Raw genomic sequence first — 15,801 nt, forward strand, 5'->3', positions numbered from 1 at the left:
ATTAAGTAAAACAATTACGATTCTTTGTTATTTAACTTTTTGGTAAGGAAAAATTTGAGTAAGTATCTACAATCATGGACACCCAACAACACAAAGATACAATACAACACAATTAACAAAGATTAAACCTCTTTAACCGTTATGACAGCACTTTGATTATGAAGAAAATAAAATGTCACACTTGAATGAGATACGATTTTTCAAAAGTAACCTGGCTTCGATGACATTCAATTTGCACGTCACCATGATGTCACGTGTCCGTCTGACGAATTTTCAATCTGACGGTCACGTGACACCTGACGCGAGTTTTTAAATTTTTTTCCCCATCACAAGTGCACAGCGCCGCTAAAGAAGTTTTCACTTTAAAAATCTGGGTACTTTTAGGGTAATTAGATTAATTAGATGACATTAAATGCTAGAATAGAACCCATGATCAAAGGCACTGCTGTCAATAAATTCGATAGCAATTTTCTAACAGGCTACATTTTTAATATTTTTTTACAAGCTTTTATTTAACTTGCTTTTTTTTTGACACTAATATGAAAACTTTATTGATCAAAATGATCAATTTATACTAACATGAAAATACAAATGCAATCCGCCACATGCTTCGTCATGTAATCCCATTATGTGTAATCCGCACAATTTAACTGCTGCTTAGTTGTACTTGCTTAATTGTTAGTACCTACCTATGTTAGTGTGGGTCAAATCTTGGAAGCTTAATTCGACCCACTTCCCGATTTCCGATAGAGCTGAAATTTTTCATTGATATGTAAATCGGATGACAGTGCCATATTATTATGACATGGAGCTGATCTGATGATGGAGACCGGAGGTAACCATGGGAACTCTGATAGAACAACGCAAAATAATTGTGTTTGGGGTTGTTAGAATTGTCTCGATGAGTATTAGTTGGGGTATTATTGGGGACTACGTTTGTATGGAGAAGCAGTCGTCCCCTTTCGTCTTATAGGTTTAAAATGCTCATTTCCACATGATCTAAATGTGGGTTGGTTGACCTCTCCAAAGACGGATAGATAGGTAGGTGTAGGTGCACGACTGTGAAGTTGCAATGACTGACCACAAACCGCGATAGGGTCCGGCGATTACATCGTCGTCACGCTCAGAAGCCGAACCGTTTCTCGTAGCTGTGCCCTTTTCCCAACGCCTACCGACTCAGCGCGTCCAGTGTAATTCTGACTCCCGATTAAGCGGTGCATGGTATGACCTCGGTTATAAATTATAGGATTTATAGGTACTGAACGCCAGCGTACAATCTGGATAAAAAAGTTTTGTGAGGTACGAACACAGAACCCGCGTCCGCCCTTGCTCCGCTGGACGCCCGTGGTAGGGCCACCGCTCCGCCGCGCCGCTCACTCGGCGGAGAATCGTCCTCGCCCCTTCCGTCGCCACCCGCGTTTACCAGTTACCGCGCCGCGCCGATCCACGCCGCGCGCCCCTTCTTCCATCACTCAGTTCGTTTCGTTCACGTTTGTTCGTTCAGTCAGTCAGTCACTCGACGACAGCCACGCGGAGTGGATGTTAGACGAATGTTTACACCCGGCATTCACGCGTACAACTAGGTCAAGTTTTACGGCAATCAAATTAGGATTGAAGAAGGCAGATTTCATCTTTGTGCTGTGAATTAAAGTGATAATTGTGACAGTGATTTTAAAATATTCTGAGTGAACTTGAGAACAAGCGGCGTCTTTTGAAGTGTGCGGGATGCGTGCGTGAGCGCAGCGCATGACGTGCTACGAGACGTTGAAAGCTCCGGCATTTGCCGCGGACGCCCCCATGGCACACCACTTCGTCAAGTGGTGGCGCAACAAGTTTAGAAATGGATACAAGAAATTCAGCAGTAAGTATTAACCCAACAAAACATTGTTTAGCTAAATCTGTATCGCGTGCCGTGCTCGTGATTAAGGACTTTGGCACCATTCTCACTTTGACCGCTGAATTCTTCTTGACGAGTATTGTTTATTTACGTTCTAGTGAGGATATTTGGGCGGAAAAAATACTTCATTACCTATCTTAATGTTTGTTGATGCCAAATGATATTACCGACAATACCGCTGAGACCTGAATTAGCGGAATATTTGGATTAGACTGAGTTAAGTTTTTAGCCTACCTACATAATTTAAGTTGCGATTGCGACGTTTTATCATTTTGGCTAACTTCTTTAAAGCTACTCGACATTAAATTGAGAATGTTTCTATCACATTACCTCGTGCGTAGGTATTAAATAATTGGTAGTAAACTATCGACATTTTTGACAGAACATTAGGAGAGTATGGAAGTAACAATTTTCGTTTCCAATTCGATGACTTACATAAAAAGGTAAATATAACTAAGGATTGAGTTAGCAAAGTATCGGAATGATTCCAAACGCCGCTAACAATGTTACCTAGGTAGGTACCTGTTATTTCGCCGACCTTCTTGTAAATAAACTGTCATCTTCGTTTTAAAAGAGAACTTATCCCTAAATAATAGGAAGGACCTGAGACAAAAATTCGTTCTAATTTCCCATGTTCATTTCTACGTAATATTATGCTTACGAACCTTCTAGAGCCCTTTTATTTTTTTACCGCCATCAATCACGAAAAACTGCTCTCGGTACCTGAGTAGATTGGATTTTTAGACAAACTGTTGGAAACGTGACTTTAAAGTCGTTCTTAGTTCTGTGAAATGTTTATCTCTTGCCCGTGCACTGAGAACACGGACAACGGTGATGCAACAAAAGCACATTGAACATCTCCCGAAAAATTCCTTTGTGCCTGGGTTAGGTACTATAAATTGTTTGCCATGTCAACCGATACGTTTGTAGGAAAAGAGAAGCTGTGAGCGTAAGGCGGCGATCTCTTTGATGTTTATATAAAAGGTATCATTGTCTCCGCTTCGACGAAGAGCTTTCAAGTTTTCCCTTTGAAGTTAATCAAATGAACGACGCCGCACGGCTCTAGCTTCTAAAACTTTATTAACAAACTTGCGTCACGTGTTTGACGTGATTGCCTACGAGCACATTTAAAATGAAAGACGGAGGCTCGCCTTCAGAAATCATAATCTAACTAGATATTTCGAAATGAAATACAACACGAGATCAAAGCGATTCCTGTCTACTTTGAAGTACGATTAGGAGCAGTCTCGTCTCGCGATCGGAACGGAAGTTTCAATTTTTTATGTTGTTCCCTGTTTTACTACTCTATTCCTAGTTGTGATGTTTGTGTATGCTACTTAAATTTTACGAAATGTTTTTATCAAGTGGTTTTTGCTCAATAATGAACAAGTCAAATGCACGTGGGAGCTAATTACCATAAATAATAAAAAAGAAATCGAAACTAATTAAAAAAATAGCAAAAAGGTATATATGTAATTAATACACCAAATTTGCAAAGTTTCTACTAGGTACACCTAGGGCACTGTAAAACGGACTAGAAAAAACGGGGCTACTTTGAAATACCGTTTTTTGGGGTTTCGTACCCAAAAGGTAAAAACGGGACCCTATTATTAAAACTCCACTGTCCGTCTGTCTGTCTGTCTGTCGCTAGGCTGTATCAAATAAGCCGTGTAGTAACAGTTGAAATTTTCACAGATGATGTATAAGGTGAATTTCTGTTGCCGCTATAACAACAAATAACAAAAACAGAATAAAATATATATTTAAGTGGGGCTGCGTTACTACAAACGTGATTTAAATAATACCTCACATTTTACAGGCTTTTTATTAACTTAACTTGCCCTTAGTGTTGGTCAAATCTTGAAAGCTCAATTTAACCCACTTCTGATTTTTTTTATAAATTTTGCATACATATGTAAATCGGATGACAATGCAATATTATGACGACATGGAGCTGATCTGATGATATAGACAGGATGTGGCCATGGAAACTCTGTGATAGAACAACGCTAACTGCTGTTTGGGGTTGTTAGAAGTGTCTCGTTGAAAGATACCTGTGGAAAGCAAAGTACAGTCAGCTTCGCGGCCTCTATAACCGGACCCAGGAAAAGGGGCTCGTTGAATTTTAGCCATCCATCCATTGCCATTCGATACCTAACAGTTACGCCAATACACAATAAATTACTCAGTCAAATAATGATCTGAATCTGTTTCTCTTCAATCATAATTATTTTAATATAAATACATCCGCTTCATGTGATCCGCCGTAATCGTGACACCACATTTTTTAAATCTGAGACTTAATCCGGTAAGTAGGTAGCTTAGTAAAAAAAACTTGTTTTCTAAAATAATTCGCTCATTACTTCAGTTACTAAACTTCCTAGAGTGACGAAGCTATATGCTTAGTAAAAATCTATCCAAATAATCTCTGCGGATTATGTAAAGGCCCAACTTTCGAGAAAAATAACATAAACGGCAGATGTGGTCTTGTGGCTCGCATTTGGGCCGATCGGCTCTTTGGCCCTTCCAGGAATCTAATAAAGGCCCCACCGCGCCCGCCCGGCCGCTTCAGACAACCTTTGAGATTCGCCGTCGCCTTGTATTTCCATTCGTTGTCATTCACCGATTATTGTGTCGTATTTTTCTTGCTCTTGTTATTTGTTGCGAGCTATAAATTGAAATAAAGTCGGTTTTTGTGTTTTGAACTATTTTATGATTTCGAGGAACGTCAATGTTTATTCTACCTGATACCAATATCTAAGTCGCCGAAGTTATGATTAGGAATATTTTTGTTGTCGCGGTAACTGACCTAGGCTTATTAAATCATTATCATACGAGTAGTTATCGTTGTTATCAACGTGTGTAGTTGATGTTCCGTATTTATGTTTGTCAAATCGGAATCTCTTTGAAGTGCGGCGATAAATAACATTAATATGCAAATTAGTTCGCTTCTTCTTGCCTGGAACAAACTAAAAAAAAGCGGCCAAGTGCGAGTCGGACTCGCCCATGAAGGGTTCCGTACCATTTATGACGTATTAAAAAAAAAACTAGATCTCGTTTAAAGACCTATTCATAGATACCCCACACGTATGGGTTTGATGAAAAAAGATTATGTATGTATGTATATACTTTATTGTACATAGAAATAAAAACACGAAAAACACAGTTACAGAGTAAATTAAATACAACAAAGGCGAACTTATCCCTGTATGGGATCTGTCTGGGAGATTTTTTGAGTTTCAGTTATAAGTATGGGGAACCCCCCAAAATTTATTGTTTTTTTTTTCTATTTTTGTTTAAAAATCTTAATGCGGTTCATAGAATACATCTACTTACCAAGTTTGAACAGTATAGTTCTTATAGTTTAGGAAAAAAGTGGCTGTGACATAATCGGACAGACAGACGGACATGACGAATCTATAAGGGTTCCGTTTTTTGCCATTTGGCTACGGAACCCTAATAAAGCAGTTTCTGTGATATTTTCGTCCTATCAATATAGTCGCGGTTGTTCCTTGACTTCCAATTTTACCGTATAATCAATGGGGTATTTTTGTATAGATTAATTATTTAATTTTAATCAAATCACAACATGTCTACATATAATAATATATTATATTATGTTTATTTTTATCATAAGAGAAAAACGTTTTTACTTTTCAATAAAGAATAAAACGAATTCCATTAGGTATCTACACAAGGTCAGCAAAGCGTTCCAGGTTGAATACTACAATCAATTATGTTTATCATATTCCAGTCGGCGAAAGCGAGCGGACAGACACAGAAGAGCTTGTCGGTCGAGCAGCCTCGCAATGCTCAGCGCCGCCGGACCTACTGCCGAGCGAGGCACGAGCGCTCTTACAGCCGGCCACGCCGCCGCCGCACCGACATCACCAAGATCCAAAACCCCCAACACCTACACCTGTTCAGAGCGAAGACAAACCAAGACTGAGATTTGAGGTAAGAATTGTATCTATTCCTCACGGAACTAAATGCAAAATATCCGAGTGATACTGGCCGAGTGCTACCGTCGCGGCGATACGACCGCATCGAAACACGACACCTACTTGCACATCCATCAACCCAACGACTTGAAAATAACATGTAGTTGCAATCTACCAAGCTTGCCTTCACTGAACTTATATTGTTTGCAAACAGCGTTTATTAATGCATGTTAGTACTAAGTATAATTATGTGAGTCGGCAAACCGTCTCACTTTGTCGATTGCCATAAAGACGAGATTTGCTTGTATCTTTATACGAATAACCAGTCAAGGTGTCCTTATGGCAAGGGATAAAGTGGGACCGGCCGCGGTCACATATAGACTTTTTGTGCAGAAAATTGATACGCGATATACCCACAAACCATTTATATCCCGTGTATTCTAATATCTGCGCATTCTTTGTAGGTAAGGTAAGACCCAACGCGGCCCAAACAATCTCCTTGGCATAATATCCGAGTGATCTTAAAGGCGCGGCTAGTTTCCTTTTGAAGCGTGAGATAAGAACGCCGTCGTCATTGTCTAACGACACGCGGAGCGCGCCGGCGCCGCCGGTTATCTTCAGTCCATTCATAAATGTAGCGTTGATATCCCACCGCAAATTTATAAACATATACATTCCTTGCTAAGTAAACTTCTTGGAGGCATAAAGTAACTTAACCTGTTTGTCGTTTTAGGAATTAACATGTGACGTCGAGCTCCAGCATCCAGAATCATCGAAGCAAAAACCAGTTCAGTTCTCCTTCACTCTCTACGATCTTGACGGGCACGGACGCATGACTAAGGATGTACGTATTCACTGTCTACTACAAATGCCGTATTTTATTTAACCTTTTCAACGCCAAAGACCACTAAAACGGTCATCGTCTGTCGTGCCCGCGACGCCAATGACCATTAAAAAGGCTATGGCGGACGTTGTCAAAGCGACTTTCCTACTGTCAGTTAAGCTTCATATTCGCTCTTCACCAGTTAACTTTTTGGCGTCCATGGCATTTCTTGACACGTATGGAAAAGCGTTCAAAAAGGTTAAAATGCGTAAGACAATAAATTACTTGGCAACAATTAAGTTGTTTAACGTTTGTAATGATTGGTAATGTAAACGTTTTATTTTATGCTTACAGGATATAGCTGGCATTGTGTCTACGATATACGAGTCAATCGGGAAATCGGTCACGGTCCCCCACTATGGCTCTAAGACAATTCAAGTACGATTGACAGTCGTACCTGAGGATGGCAATGCTCGCAGCCATAGGGACAGGCGAGAAGGCCGGAGAAGACGTAGAAGAGAGGCCACGACGACGAATCAACCCGAAGAACATGAACAAAGCGAGGAAGAGCTCAGAGAGAGATCTCCAGATGATGATATTTCATCAAAATCGTCGTGTTCAGGTGACCGTAGACCAGTCCAACGGCCACCGCCCCCTCAACCCTCTCGAACTCACCGCTACCACCGCAAGGAACACCGCGAACGCAAACATACGAAAAAACGCTCTGGCAGTTTACAAAGACGTGAACTGTTTGAAATCATCCAGGCTAACATGGAAAAGAACCACCTGAGTTTTCAGTCCTCGAGGTTAGTATTAAAGTGAATTACTTAATTTCAAATTTCAGTTATTTGATTCGAGTAACATGACTCATACAATTTGTTAGTATACAATATTAATATAAGTACAACAGCGAAGCCATTGATTGAGCCTTAAGTTTTAGTGTGTAGATTTAAAACATTTTTGTTTATTGTTCACAGAAAGCCCTGTGAATCCGTTGTCAATGAGGAAGAGATAACAATGAAATATCAAAAGCTTCGGAACAGATCGTACACGATCAGCGAGAAACCGACGAAAACATTCCACACTGACAAGTCTGATAAATCTGGACATGGATATTTGGACCTGGCGTGCGGAGGCGATTCCAACTTGTGCCGATACGATCGGTATCTTCATGCTGTCATATGCTCGTCTGCGAGGCATGCGCACACTGGTTTTCATCAAAAGCAAGCGCAGACACAAACTCCGCAGTCGCAGCGGGGTCACGCGCACCCTCGATCCCGCTCCCACGATCTACCCACCCAAATGCAAACATCACAACAACCCAGAGTACTACAGATAATATTTTTATAGAACTGTGCTATGGGCGACGACGTTGTCCTCATAGCTTGTTAAATGTTTCGTGGAACAAATGAATAGTGAGTTACCAAGTGATGAAGTGGTGAATATACTTATGTGGCTATATATTGTCAATGAACACAATAGACAGTAAGGATAGTTAATTTACACGAAAAACGGTGTAGTCAATCATCAGTATTTACTAAAGTTGGTGTATAATTGTATGCTCTGCAACTTCAATATGTAGTGAAAAGGTATAAATTGTAAAAGGAAAAATCATCATATAATTCGTAAAAAATGTAAGACATGAGGGACATTTATACGAAAAGGTGCCTTAAAAATAGGTGGTATTCCTAAGCTTTTATTGCTCTTCGGAGTAATTTAGTTGCTAGTTATCAATGCTCAGTAGATTATGTACCTTTATAAACGACTCATTTTTGAGTTGACCGACTGATTTTAGTTTTAAGTGTTAGATGCTCTAAAGACTAAAGTTTATTGGATCGTTATAATACGAGTAGGTTTAGACGTTACATTTCGAGAGCGCGTTTACTTTGCCTAAGAAAGACAAAGTGTAGTGTTATAGACAAAACGTACGATACGCGTGAAATTGTTACGAATCGTCTAATATCAAAATGACTGTTTGGTACTTAAAGCCTGCGCGTCTCTCGGACATGCTAGTAAAATTCATTTTTGAATGAGACTTTTTCATGCTCTAGTTATGTACTACAATTACCTGTACCAGTATTTATTTTTCTAAGTAATCAATGAATCTCTTCAAATTGTTGCATCTTATCTACCTCCTTTACTTCTTAGTACATAAAATCGGATGAATCCTAACTTTAGCTTAAGTTATTTGTGATAATTTGGAACTAACATGTATTGCAACTTGAACTTACTAGAATTGAAGTTCTATATGATGTTCAGTTTGTTAAATTGAAGTGTATAGTGTACAAAGTGCTCGATCTTGTCAAAATATTTATTGTGAAATATAAAATATAACCATAAAATGAGATTTGGATAACATAAAAATTAATTTTATTTCATACCCAAATTTTAGAAGTATTATGACAAGTATTTCATTAATATTACAAATGCGTATTGTGTTCCCACCTTATTCAGTCGCTTTTTCAACTCCTTCCAATCAATTTCATCTTGAATGAGTAATAAGACACTGCAAAGACGAGAATTACAGCAGTCACCGCAATGGTTGTTTCTTTTGGTAAACCACATTTATTTACTGCGTAGGCATGTGGTGATATAGTGACCTAAAAACAAAAAGATGGTTAAGAGTTTATCCAGTAAACGGGTCAAAATTATTTTCGTTGTCTTGTTTTTTGTATGAGATGAAATTTATTACAAGCTTTTATTTAACTTGCCCCGTTAGTATGTATGGGACAAATCTTGCAAGTTAAATTTGACCCACTTCCTGGTTTCCGATGAAGCTGAAAATTTGCATACATATGTAAGTCGGGTGACAATGCAATATTATGGTACCATCAAGCTGTACTGATGATGGAGACAGGAGGTAGCCATAGGAACTCTGTGATAAAACAACGCAACCTAATTGTGTTTGGGGTTTTTAGAATTGTCTCGATGAGTATTAGTTGCCTGTGGAAAAAAAGCGTGTACCAAAAATGCAATTTCTGCCAAAAACTTATTTTTTAATTTTTTTCATGTAAATTATAATCTATAGAAGACAAATACAAGTGTGACAGAGTGGTCAGAAACAAGACAACGAAAATAATTTTGACCCAAACACCGTCTCTTGTTAAATAAAACTAGTCCAATACCAATACAATGAGATGACACGCCCAAGTGTAGGCAGCATAAATAGGTATTTCAGCGGCCGTAGTTGAAAGATCCACTAAGCTATATTAATTACTCGGTTACAGGTGCACCAAGAGTTGAATTAATCAGAAATTCAGTGCCGAAATCTGTATTCTCTGTGGTAGCAGTATAAATTGAGATATCTATTGTATGACCAAATTTTTCTGTATAAAATATAGGTGCAATTGCCATTAGTAAAAAATCAGCATTATCGTTGCTTATCTACTTGCAAGCTTACGTATCTATCTGCAATCCTGCTCATACGACTATACCAGTATATATTTAGGGTCAGGTCTGTTGCTCCATGAAAGTGAAAGCACCGAATCTTCTTCCTCGCGTTGTCCCGGCATTTTGCCACGGCTCCTGGGACTCTGGGGTTCGTTTGACAACTGATCCCCAGAATTGGCGTAGGCACTAGTTTTTACGAAAGCAAAGAGAATTAAGAAGACCAAGAGTGCTCACTCCATACAACGGTTTTGTTACCAAAAATACTATGAAGTATATTAATTTCGAAGTCTACATCTAGCGTCAAGTAGCGGAACTCTCAGTACTGCTAGATGTAGACTACGAAAATAATAGTATTTTGGTAACAAAACCGTTGTATGGAGTGAGCACTCTTAGTCTTCTTAATTCTCTTTGAAAAAAGCGACTGCCATCTGACCTTCCAACCCAGAGGGTAAAATACGCCTTATTGGGATTAGTCCGGTTTCCTCACGATGTTTTCCTTCACCGAAAAGCGACTGATCAAATGATATTTCGTACATAGGTTCCGAAGAACTCATTGATACGAGCCAGGGTTTGAACCCGCGACCTCCGGATTGAAAGTCGCACGATCTTACCGCTAGGCCACCAGCGCTTATCTAGCAGTGAAAGCAAGGAATGTTCATAAAAAATGAGGTTTTAAAAGTAACGCCGTTTTTTTTTCTTCCTCCTCTAGTTCCTCAAGTGTACTTAATATAATAATTATGAACAAGACTTAATATCATACCAGCATATATTTAGGGTCAGGTCTGTTCCTCCATGAAAAAGATGGCACAGAATATTCATAAAAATCGATGTCTTTTCTATCATCCTTATGATGCACTAAACACCCATGGTGGGTGTGTCCGCCGAACACAGCTCGCGGCTTGAACTTTCTTGTAAGATAGTCTGTTGCCTCCCGTGATAAGGCATCTATTTTATTCCTGAATTTTTTATTTCTTAACGGCAAAGGTGGAGCATCAGGTTCTGTACATTGTGCGTCTGATGTTCTAAATAAAGGAAAGTGCTGGAAAGAAAGGCATTCATATTTTTTATTGCAATGGTAACATATCAAAACTTACTACATAAGTACCTAATATGAAAGTAATACATACTTGCATAAATATTGGTTGACTATAGGTGAAATTTGGAATTTCAGTGCACTCACTAGGATTTTTTGAGCATTCCAGTGACTCTACAAAAGAAAATATAAGATACACAATTATTGTGAAAAGCGAAAAGAGCTGTTGAAAGCGAAACAAACTCTTACATATTTTGCTCATCCTTTTCTTTTAATATTATACTCAAGTTGATGTTTAAAGTCAACATTGAATTTAATCTTCTAAAAATGTGGTTTGTTGGTAAGCAAAGTTATCTAAATAACTTCAGAACTGAAAGAGTCCACAGCAAGCTTAGCCAAATTTCATCTTCCCATACAAACATAGTTTCATGCTCATTTTAAAACTATTACCTACGTGTTGGATTGTAACTGAACTTTGTACATGAGGTATATCAATGTCTTTAATTAGTTTATATAGCTCCAGGTTATAAGACAAACAAAATAGAGCAAAAACAAGTTTTGTATGAAAAACTTACATTCACTGTATGTTTTTAACTTCGGTATCTGAAGCTACATAAACTAAATACAGGCATAGATGAACCTTATCCTATTGTAAGTACAAAGTCTCAGAGCAATCTACTAGTCGTTTTAAAATGAGAGCGTAACTACGTTTGTATGGAAAACCGAGCTTGCTGTGGACTCTTAACACCCAATTAGGAGCTACGGGTGTGTTATGACAAATAAAAAAAAGCAAATTGTGAAATAATAAACAAATTTGACATATTAATAAAAACTTACTTGCTATTTTGTCTAATGAAAACCTAGCTTCCCTGCATAAATGACATGAGTCGCCTTCCATTGCCATTGAATTTATGAAGATGAAGTGACTGCCCTTCATTGTAACTAGTTTTACTGAGGATGTGTTGAGTGCCTTGAAAAATCGTTCTGCTGAACCAGGCCGAATACTAAAACATGTAACAAATACATATAGAAATATTTTGCAGCAAGTGTGTGAGCTTTCATTTAGTATCAATTTTGTAAGAACATTAATGGTATATCTATGTATAAATAAACAAACAAAAACATGTTAATGATTAGGTTTATTTAATAGGTAAGAAACATACTTATAATGAAATCCTATATCATGGTTTCCTACTATAACCTGCATGGTTACACCAACATCAACTGTAAATAATTTGTGGAACCTTTTCACATAGTCTTGAAATTGTTTCTCATTGGTCCATTCACCTTCATCAAAAAGATCTCCTGGAAGCCAAAAATTATCTGTTATACAGTTAATATCTAAAATTTTCCTATTCAAAACTTTATATGTTTATCTATATCACCAACTCATAATGCCCATTGTCCTATTTATTTTGATTTCAATATATCATTATGTTTTTACTCGTTACGGAACAATGGTGTTCCAGACATATGGCAGGCGTGCAGGGAACCAAAGCTAACCTAGACCACCTTAGAGGTCATTTTGTCACTTCAATGAGATGTAAGGGCCAAGCAGATGCTGCCCTTATCTGTGTAATGGGATGAACGCAGAGGCAGCACCTGCCAGGACTATTGAGAGATCTTATGTTATTATTGGCATTGTTCACCAAATAGGTATAGTTTAAACATTCACTGCCAGACAAAAAATTAAACAGTACTAAGCAGGTTGGCCAGGCTACCTCAAGATCAATACTGCAGGCTACCTAATGGCTGTGCCAAGTTTCATAATTAAACGATTACCTTTATTTTGTTAGTTCTTAGTCTTTCCACTATGAAACACATTTACAAAGCCATTTTGATGTAAGCATAAATAACATAAACTTAGATAATTTTTGATATCAAGGTATTCAAAGCGGCTTGAAATGGTTATCAAAACACCATTAGGTTGTAAAAGATACATTGGATTGTGTAACTTACGACATAACAAAATGTCTAAATACCAAGTATAATAATTAAAACTTCTTAGCTGGTGTAGCTCTGCTAGTAGTATTGATGTGCGCCTGCTAGGAGGGCTCTATGGCTACCCTTTGCAACAACCCACCAGTGGGTTGTCTGGTATCTGAGTAAAAACTACAAGTGTCCACTAGGTAGGTTTCTGGCAGTGAATGTGTTAAAATGTATGTACTAAAAAATCTACAGTTAAAAGAAAAGGTATAGTAAATATGCTATGTGGCTTACATTTTTGAATTTTTCCTGTACATACTACAACTTGTGTGGCCAGGTAAAACTTTATTCAGATTATCAAGTTCTCATAAGCCTAAAACTAGTTTCAGCCTGAAAAGTGATCTGTGTTGTATCACATCATTACAGTATCAATTAAAGTTAACAGGATGTAATTAGGTACCCACATGTAATCTTATTTTTATACCAACCTAATATAAATACTGTTTCTGGTTGATGTAAAGTCATTATAGACTGAAAAGCTTGATGCATCTGCCATTCACGTCTCCATTTATCAAGCCAATGGCCCCGGTATGGTCCTAATAGGTGAGTGTCCGCTATGACTAAAGCCTTTAATTCATCAGGCCTTCCTGATGTGGATAATTCTGGCCAAGAACACTGAAAAAGAAACCAAAAAGAGTAAAATTGCCTCTTTATGTTAAAATAGAAATAAACAGTAAACAAAACCACTCACCTGTACTGTAACAACATAATAAATAAGAAATTCGCAATAAATCACAACAAACACTAGGCCGATAAAAAATGTTAACAATTTCTTAGTAACACGCCGCATTATTTTAACAATTTCAACAAATTACACTGGCAAAACGATTGCTTTGATACATCTCGTGAAGTTCATCAGTTTTATTAGACATAATATATATCTAAAAAACTTTATCTCGGCATAAAAGTTTATCTGTTCTACTTTGATTCTACTTCACGGACAGCGACTGTAACTGACAGCTGTCATTCGATATGATTACAATCATAGATGGTAGGACCAACTAGATGTGCTACACGCATGCGCCGGTAAAGGACAGAACATACGCAATGCGCCAAATTAAAAACACGTTTTAACATTCCTGACAGCAGACCAAAAACAACCTACGTAATTTGGTCGGGTTATTTGTTGCCCACCATGGTATACTAAAATTTACGGAGGGGAATAAAAACCGGGCAAGTGCGAGTCGGACTCGCGCCCGAAGGGTTCCGTAACATTATTTATAAAAGAGGCAAAAAAAATATGTTTGTTGTATGGGAGCCCCCCTTAAATATTGATTTTATTCTGTTTTTAGTATTTGTTGTTATAGCGGCAACAGAAATACATCATCTGTGAAAATTTCAACTGTCTAGCTATCACGGTTCTTGAGATACAGCCTGGTAACAGACGGACGGACGGACAGCGAAGTCTCAGTAATAGACTCGTGCGCGTGATAAGGCGCGAAGGCGTGAACAATCTGCGAAATCACTCGCACTCGCGGCTTCGCGCCTCGATTCGCGCACGAGTGTGGAGGGCCCTTTAGTGAGAGTAAAAGAGAAAGATCACCGCAATTTGCGAATTTCGGTTTTCGCCGTAGGCCCCTAGAGTCATAGTCATAAACCGGGGTTAGAAATGTAGTTAACAAGATGTCACTATAAAATTTATACAATTTAAAGGCATGAATACAACATTAAGAAGGTTGCATATATCTCGTATGTCAAAATTTATCTTTATTCATAATGTTGCTACCCAGCAACTGTTGTTTACTGTCAAAAAAAATGTAAACAGATATGATTTATATGAACTTATTGTTTTTCTATTGATTTTAAAGTGCAGAGCAGAGCAGAGTAAAATCGAAGCAAGCATTAAACACTTGTCAAATTCACGTAGGGAAATTAGAATCCCAATAGTCCCAATGTTACAAAACCTGGAGGTTTATAGTAAATTGTAGGAGAGGCCGTAAAAACCGCTCAAAGATGGACGAGTGAGCTCAAATAATACGAGTCCATCTTTAGCGTTTCCGGCCGAGGCATTACATAGTGCTTTTCACAACTACTGCGAGGAAATTAAAAAAAAACATTTGCATAACTATAAGTACTTCAATATACTTAAATTAATACATATTTATATTGGCGTGAGGACAATAGGGTTGTTTCCAATTTTTTGAAACGCTTGTATTACGTTCTATATTAACTAAAAGTTGCCCTAAAATTCAACTTTTATACTAAAAACGGCTTTAAATATGGTAAATTAACAAAATATATTTTGACAGATGCTTTCGCGCCCAAAACGCTCTTTGAAAATTGTGTGACGTCACAGTTTACGGTTTGACACATAACTACATACACACGCTAGAAGATACGAACTGTCAACTGACATTTGTTGTTTATCGCCTAACTGTCAACAGTGTCAATCCGAGAGTTGTCACGTCATCAGAATCTTCAATAACGTTTCGAGTTTGGTCACGTGACGTGTGCCAAAAGATATTTTAAATTCAATATTTACAAAAATATGGACATTACAGGTCTCCTAAAAGTACTTTAACATGTTCTTTTAATCCAAAAGATATTATTGGGATACAATTCTGCCCTAAGATTTGTAGATGGAAACAACCCTATTGGGTACTTGACACATGTTGAATATTATAACAAAATTTAGGTAAATGGATGGAAAATGAGTCATCAACAGTGATCGGATTTTCCAGTGCAACACCGTGGGATACCAAATAGAAAACGTAATATGACCAAAATTCCC

General features: G+C 37.9%; 2 protein-coding genes across 2 annotated transcripts; one reads left to right on the forward strand and one right to left on the reverse strand.

Moving 5' to 3' along the window:
• The first annotated feature begins 397 nt into the window (after positions 1-397).
• On the forward strand, positions 398-9,025 carry LOC133519055 (protein naked cuticle homolog). Its single transcript, XM_061852940.1, has 5 exons — positions 398-1,861; positions 5,652-5,854; positions 6,572-6,682; positions 7,016-7,467; positions 7,639-9,025. The coding sequence occupies exons 1-5, from the start codon at positions 1,747-1,749 to the stop codon at positions 8,009-8,011; spliced, it is 1,254 nt and encodes a 417-aa protein (XP_061708924.1). The 5' UTR covers positions 398-1,746; the 3' UTR covers positions 8,012-9,025.
• On the reverse strand, positions 9,004-14,023 carry LOC133519056 (metallophosphoesterase 1 homolog). Its single transcript, XM_061852941.1, has 7 exons — positions 13,762-14,023; positions 13,499-13,685; positions 12,248-12,389; positions 11,922-12,088; positions 11,179-11,258; positions 10,812-11,090; positions 9,004-9,261 (listed from the first exon to the last, which is right to left on the reverse strand). Exons 1-7 carry the CDS (start codon positions 13,858-13,860, stop codon positions 9,124-9,126), a joined length of 1,092 nt encoding a protein of 363 aa, XP_061708925.1. The 5' UTR covers positions 13,861-14,023; the 3' UTR covers positions 9,004-9,123.
• Positions 14,024-15,801: the final 1,778 nt, after the last annotated feature.

The sequence above is a fragment of the Cydia pomonella genome, chromosome 6, assembly GCF_033807575.1.
Source record: "Cydia pomonella isolate Wapato2018A chromosome 6, ilCydPomo1, whole genome shotgun sequence".
Taxonomy (NCBI): domain Eukaryota; kingdom Metazoa; phylum Arthropoda; class Insecta; order Lepidoptera; family Tortricidae; genus Cydia; species Cydia pomonella.

Excerpts from the sequence above, each read along its gene's own strand:
- LOC133519055 (XM_061852940.1), top strand. The coding sequence starts at position 1,747 with ATGACGTGCTACGAGACGTTGAAAGCTCCGGCATTTGCCGCGGACGCC. Across the intron at positions 5,855-6,571 it reads AACCAAGACTGAGATTTGAG|GAATTAACATGTGACGTCGA; the intron begins GTAAGAATTGTA and ends TTGTCGTTTTAG. Across the intron at positions 6,683-7,015 it reads ACGGACGCATGACTAAGGAT|GATATAGCTGGCATTGTGTC; the intron begins GTACGTATTCAC and ends TTATGCTTACAG.
- LOC133519056 (XM_061852941.1), bottom strand. The coding sequence starts at position 13,860 with ATGCGGCGTGTTACTAAGAAATTGTTAACATTTTTTATCGGCCTAGTG. Across the intron at positions 13,686-13,761 it reads ATTATGTTGTTACAGTACAG|TGTTCTTGGCCAGAATTATC; the intron begins GTGAGTGGTTTT and ends TTTCTTTTTCAG. Across the intron at positions 12,089-12,247 it reads GATATAGGATTTCATTATAA|TATTCGGCCTGGTTCAGCAG; the intron begins GTATGTTTCTTA and ends TACATGTTTTAG.